The sequence below is a fragment of the Salvelinus sp. IW2-2015 genome, linkage group LG3, assembly GCF_002910315.2.
Source record: "Salvelinus sp. IW2-2015 linkage group LG3, ASM291031v2, whole genome shotgun sequence".
NCBI classification, from domain to species: Eukaryota; Metazoa; Chordata; class Actinopteri; order Salmoniformes; family Salmonidae; genus Salvelinus; species Salvelinus sp. IW2-2015.
In genome coordinates, this window is record NC_036840.1 from 26,973,324 (window position 1) to 26,980,073 (window position 6,750).

Genomic DNA, 6,750 nt, shown 5'->3' on the forward strand with positions numbered 1-6,750 from the left:
CTAACTACCCAACGTTTATTGACCTGATTATTCCCGTCATTCTTAGCTTAGCTAAATTGGTACTTTCTTAAATTCTCTCGTCTGAGTATACCAGAGCGCAGAATAATGAGTTTACTAGCGCTCAACAACAGTTGAATATGGCCAGTGTTAGTAAACTTCGCAAAAAAACGTACTTAAATGTTGCCAGCACACAGTTAGTCACTAACGGTCGGATAACTGAACACTGCATAATCAGATCTGCTAGGGCGAGTAAATTGGTCAGTGGCGTCTCATGTTGTCTGGAAGTAGCCAACATTAGCTTGCTTCAGTGCCGTTATAAGGGTCAGAACGCTGAAATGAACCTTACTCCTCTGCCCGAGCGTCAGTGTGCCGCTCGGAAGCGGAAGCTCTGAATTTACGCAGCGCAGGCTGGCACTCCAGATTAGTTTAAGAACACACCGAAGTCGTAAAATGTCTAACTAATCATTACGCTAACTAGCTGAGTAAGAGGTTGTATATTAACATTCACAACTTCCCGCGTAGACAGGCGAAGAGCTAGTACCCTCAACTGTAAGGATCCTATTTCGTTTACAGTATACTGAAAATTAAACTAATCGTTTGTAGTACTCATTAAGTATGTTACTATACAGTATGTAGTATGGGTATTTCCGAACACAGATCATGTCTCATACACACGATCCTGCATATGTTGCACACTGTCTCACACACTGTCCTGCCAGACACAGGTGGACATGAAAGGAGCTCTGTGGAGGATGATAAGAGGTACATTAGGTGATATTGAGGAAGAGCAGGATAATGTGAGAAACAATTGTTCATCTTACTTGTATACCAGTCCAAACCCCCTCTTTTAAAATGTGAATGTGTTTTTCAGATGTTTTTCCTTTTTAACATTTGGGTTGATTTGATATGTTACAATGAAGATGAATAYGGTGCAATGAGGTATGCTTGCCGTTGTCTTAAAAACCTCTTAAGGCTCCAACCCTTTTTTTCAATTTTCGCCTAAAATGACATACCCAAATCTAACTGCCTGTAGCAAGGATATGCATATTCTTGATACAATTCACTTGGAGGTTAATGAGAAACCGGCATCTCCATGCTGYCCACTTGGGCTGAGAACATCCTCTTGTGTTCATTATGGGTTTTTGTTTAAGTTTAGCCTTAGGACTTTGATTTGTGTTGCTAATCCCTGCCCTCATAGCACTATCGACCATGTTTAAGTAACTTTGCGACATTGGAATTATTCACACATTGTGTTGATGTAATTTGTCCTTAAGATTCTTCGTCCCGCTGTCTTCATTTTGTAACGTAAAAACTGGTAGTATGATTTGACYATTTTGAAGCTTCTCTTCCAACTACATGACCCTTAAAATAACAATTGTTTCATTTGTCCAGAATCATGTTTTGTTTCAGTATTTGATTCTTCTCAGAGTATTGGTCATTGAGCACAATGATATGAAGGTCCCTGTGTTGAGCCCTGTYAGTTGCATTTTCCACTTTTTATTTATTTCAACTCATGTTGTACTGCTATTGTCACAAAGTCAATGTTTACCTGTGATATTGAGGTTAAGGGTCATCACTGTTTTCACTGTGTGTAATTGTTTTATGTTCCACAGCGTCGTACAGATAAGTGCAGAATAATCTAATTTGTCCATGAGCGGAATAGACTGAGCAGGTGTTTGTACAATTTGACTCGAGTTTGAAGTAGGTGTGTGTGAATTATTAGCTTTCTTCTCTAATGCTGATTGTAGTATGTGATCAATTCAATAAGCCATTCTTTTTTCCAGCAAACTATGCCATGTGTACAGTTGAAGTTGGAAGTTTACATACACTTAGGTTGAAGTCATTAAAACTCGTTTTCAAACCACTCCACAACATTTCTTGTTTAACTAACTATAGTTTTGGCAAGTCGGGTTAGGACATCTACTTTGTGCAAGCACACAAGTCATTCTTTTCCAAACAATTGTTTTAGCAGATCAGATTGATTTAACTTATCAATCACTTTTATCACATCACTGGGTCAAGAAGGTTTAACAAAACACTAAGTGACTGGCCTTGCAAACAGCTTTGAAAAATTCCAGAAAAAGATGTCAATGGCTTTAGAAGCTTCGGGTGCTAATTTACATTATTTCAATAATGTGAGGTGTCCTGTGGATGTATTTCAAGGCCTACCTTCAACTCAGTGTCTCTTTGCTTGACATCATGGGAAAAAAGAAAATCAGCCAAGGACCTCACAAGGCTGGTTCATCCTTGGGAGCAATTTCCAAACGCCTGAAGGTAACCACGTTCATTCTGCGTACAAACATAGCACGCAAGTATAAACGCCATGAGACCATGCAGCCGTCATATTGCCGCTCAGGAAGGAGACACGTTCTGTCTCCTCTAGAGATGACGTACTTTGGTGCGAAAGTGCAAATCAATCCAGAACAGCAGCAAATGACTTGTGAAGATGCTGGAGAAAACGGCTACAAAAGTATATCCACAGTAAAACGAGTCCTATATCACATAACTCTGAATGGCTCTCTGCAAGGAAGAAGCCACTGCTCCAAAACCGCCATTTAAAAACCAGACTACGGATTGCAATTGCACATGGGGACACAAAGATTGAACTTTTGTTGAGGAAATGTCCTCTGGTCTGATGAACAAAATTAGAACTGTTTGGCCATAATGACCATCGTTATATATTTGGAGGAAAATGGGGACGCTTGCAAGCCGAAGAACACCATCCAACCGTGAAGCATGGGGGTGGCACTATCATGTGTGTGGGGTGCTTTGCTGCAGGAGGGACTGGTACACTTCACAAAATAGATGACATCATGAGGATGGAAAAATTATTGGAGTAACTTTGAAGCAACATCTCAAGACATCATTAGGCATTGGGTCTTCCCAAATGGACAATAACCCAAGCATACTTCAAAAGATGTGGACAAATGGCTTAAGGACAGCAAAGTCAAGGTATTGGAGTGGCATCACAAAGCTCTGACCTCAGTCCTATAGAAATTGTGTGGCAGAACTGAAAAAAGTGTGTGTGAGCAAGGAGGCCTACAAAACCTGTACTCAGTTCAACGCTCGTGTCAGGATGGAATGGGCCAAAATTGCCTAGACCAATTTCATTTGTGGGAAAGCTGGTGAAGGCTACTGAAGCGTTTGACCAAAGTTAACCAATTTAAAGGCAATGCTACGCAAATACTAATTGAGTGTACTGGTAGTATAAACTTATGACCACTGGGAATGTGGATGAAACGAGTTAAAGCTGAAATAAATAATTCTCTCTTACTTATATTCTGCACGTTTCCATTCTTAAAATAAAGTGGTGATCGCTAGAGACGGCGGAATTTTTTACTTGGATTAAATGTCAGGAATTGTGAAAAACTGAATTTAAATGTATTTGGCCAAGGTGTATGTAAATGTCCGACTTCAACTGTATGTATTTTGATAGACTGCTATACTCGACCCTAACCTTTAACCTGTTCAGTATTATTTCACATGACAACCTATGAGAAAGTGACATACTTAGAACATTACAATAAGTTTATTTGATGTTTGATGTCAGTCATACACCAACATTCCAGACCATAATGAATGCAAKAAATTAAGTAGCTATCATTTTACAGTACATGTGTGACATTGTAAGAAATAGGTCTTTAAATGATCTAACATGAAGAAGAGGGGCTGCTTGGTGATGGTGAGGAGGTTCCGGCATCCTGCCTTGCGTTCCCGTTGGGTGAAGGGTAGCTGGTGCACCACCTCCGACCTCACCCCGAGTGCCTCCTCAAGGTCCGATAATACCTCGTTCTCCCCCGCGGCTGTGGTCATCAGGTCCAACATCTTCAGCAGGAGGGGTCCTATAGGGAATGAATGGAGTAGAAAACAATAGAATAAAATACAACTACAGAAACAGAGCTACCTGACAGGTACCATGGAATTTGAACTTCTTTGTTAACAAGGGTTTTCATGGGACTACTTCTGTCAGTTGTTCAAGGACAAAAACATTTTCAGAAGCTTCATCAAATCATTTAACAAGTAGAAGTTATGGTKATTTAATCTGACCAGTCATGTTGAAATTGTATAACTTTTGAGTTGCCAATATTACAGAATATCTTTCAAGAATGAATAAAAACACTATGCACATTTACCCTGTTTATACCTGGTTCTTACATGCGTCCTTTTTTGTTGTGGGACAAGCGATAGATCTCGCACCTGTGGGATTGTGCACGTGTTTTGTTTTTTGAGTGTGTGTGTACTATGTGGAACATGGTGGTATACTACTTAGCTGGATCAATGAGTTAGCCAGCTAACCTTGATAAACAACCAGCCAAATGTAATGAACATCCAGAAATAACTATTGATTTCTTGGTTCATTAAGGAAGTTTAACTTTGATGTGTTTTTCCGGTTGCTGAGTCAACTAGACCAGGGTTTCCCAAACTCAGTCAAGYCCGGGTGCATGTTTTGGCTTTTGCCCTAGCACTACACAGCTGATTCAAATAACCAACTCATCAAGCTTTGATTATTTGAATCAGCTGTGTATTGCTAAGGAAAAAATAACAACGTGCTCCCAGGGCAACCCTGAATCAGGACACGCGCATTTTAAGTTTCTTTCCGAAGAATATAGTTCTTTCTGAATAATTATTCAAGGTAGCTGGCTAACTCATTGAGCCTGCTTTGTGGTATACCCCTCTTGTGTCTTTGTCTGCTGGAATTCCCTTATGGTTGGTAATGGTATTCTCTTGCTTCTCAACTATAAGACTATTGTTAATCTGKGTATGTGAGTTGACACAGGAAATCCAGGTTGAAGTATCATTGGGTTTCCAGTGCTTACCTTACCTGTGTCATATTTTTTTATATGAGAAACTTAATACCAACATACTATAAAACACTTGCTTAACAGTTTAATCACGACAACTTTTTTTTCCAGAACCCTGACATGTCTGGTCCTACCTGGCCGCCTCCGAAGACTCCGGGTAGCCCAGAGAGACCCGTCACCCAGATGTCCGACTCTGGACTAGCCGTGTACAGACAGGCGCCCAAGAAGGTCTCCTCGGACACCCGGCCCAAGTATGTGGTTTATGAKCAGAACAAGGAAGGAGGAGGAGAAATGGCCAGTAGGTACATGGCTACCGGTCCCACGGGTAAGAACATGGTGATGGGCCTTCTATTACACTGGGCTTGTCTTGTGTGAAACCTTGCTATAATGAACTTGTGATGGACTATTGTGAAAATCAGAAGTCCGTTCTGTAGCTCAAGCCTTGGAGTAGAGCGTTGGACCTGACCGCCTACTAGAGTACACTACATTTGGTGATTAGCACTTGACGTAAATAAACGTCTTGATGTAAATAAATGTTTGTAGTGTGTTAATGTTAAGTGTGTACCCACTGTGGTTATTAAGTCTTGTTTGTAAATGTAAAGTGCACTGTTTTGAATGTGTTTTAACACGTGGGCCCATCAGCACCACCAAGAGGACCCAGGTTTCACCCTAAATCTAATGACCACTACTACCAACCACCTCCCCAAGGGCTCAAAGAAGACAAATCGTTGACCCTACATATGGAACCGCTACTACCATCACATGGTTTGATGCTAGGTTTGTAATTGCTTTGTACCTTCTTTTTCCTTCCCCCCAGAAATTCACACTGATTATTGGTCCAGTTTCTCACATGTGTAGTGTTTCTAGAAGTATTTTTAGGAATATGTAATTGTTATGAAGGCGATAAATTGCTCATTATTATCCAATATTCAAATAAATGTTGGGGGGGCAAAGGAAAACACTTTTATAAGGACCTTTATTAGATTTCTCTGGCAATTTTTTTTTAAGCAGGCTTGCACCTCCTGAGAAGTCGATTCAAGTGTAGCTTCACATTCGAGTTGCAGAGAGGACTCGCTCACGTGCGTGCATAGGCTGGCGGATATGGGAAAGCTATTCAGACAAAAGCACAGGTAGGTTCGGCTACCTACTAACTACATGGGACTGTGAGGAATAGAGGATTCTTGATTGAGCACTTAATACAGGAACATAGATGTTTACATTGTCAGACATTATTGAAAGCAGTTATCACTTTCTTCTGGATATTTTGGCTTGGTGGTGTTGTTACTTTGTAAGTATGGATATTAACAAATAATATTTTATGGTCCTTTTCAATTCTTCAGGCTGTACGCCATACGTGGCTTTACAACTACTTTCAGCCAGCCGGAGCCCATTTAGGAAAGCGCCGGTCTATGGGTTTCCCCCTAGATGATGGGAGACCATCTTACAAGCCCTAAGAACCCAGACCCACAGGGTCTCCAGTACTTTCTCAGCCAGAGACAGGGAAAGAGCGGGCGGCAGGGTTCCAACTACCCAGCCTGTCCTGCTCCTTCACGAACTTCGCTCCATGTACTGCGAGTTCCAGTGTCCCCAAGGTCAAAACAGCCCAAGCTGTCACCATATTACTTCAGACTGGTAGGAAGGCCAAGCTGAGCAAGCCGGTTACACCTCCCACACAGGGAGGCTACACGTTGTGGGACTGCCTTAGAATCTCTGCTTTTCCCAAGCAGGATCTGGACTGCCGGACGGGAGCTACAGGGAGTTTTTCTGGCGTGAGAGCCTCAGAGTTCTCCTCAAAAAGAGGCCCCATGAGTCACAATCAGGGGCAAGCTCGAACTAGGTGTCGCCTATAGCAGTGATGGTTGGTTGTTCTGGAGTTCACATTCTAATTATGGTTTGTGGTGCCTTCGTAAGGTAAAGTCTATGGTCCTTTTTAAATATTTGTATGGCC

General features: G+C 41.5%; 1 protein-coding gene across 5 annotated transcripts in view; it reads left to right on the forward strand.

Moving 5' to 3' along the window:
• The window catches only part of LOC111953997 (thyroid receptor-interacting protein 6-like), a 56,387-nt gene that overhangs the window by 2,362 nt on the left and 47,275 nt on the right, over nt 1-6,750 (forward strand). For 2 of the 5 annotated variants that reach the window (XM_070435795.1, XM_023973489.3), the window contains exon 3: nt 4,914-5,127. In XM_070435795.1, the coding sequence (XP_070291896.1) occupies nt 4,914-5,127 (214 nt within the window). Of the gene's footprint in view, nt 1-4,533; nt 4,708-4,913; nt 5,128-6,750 lie in introns of those variants that run through there. The other 3 variants (XM_023973498.3, XM_070435801.1, XM_070435809.1) reach the window with 3 other exon arrangements.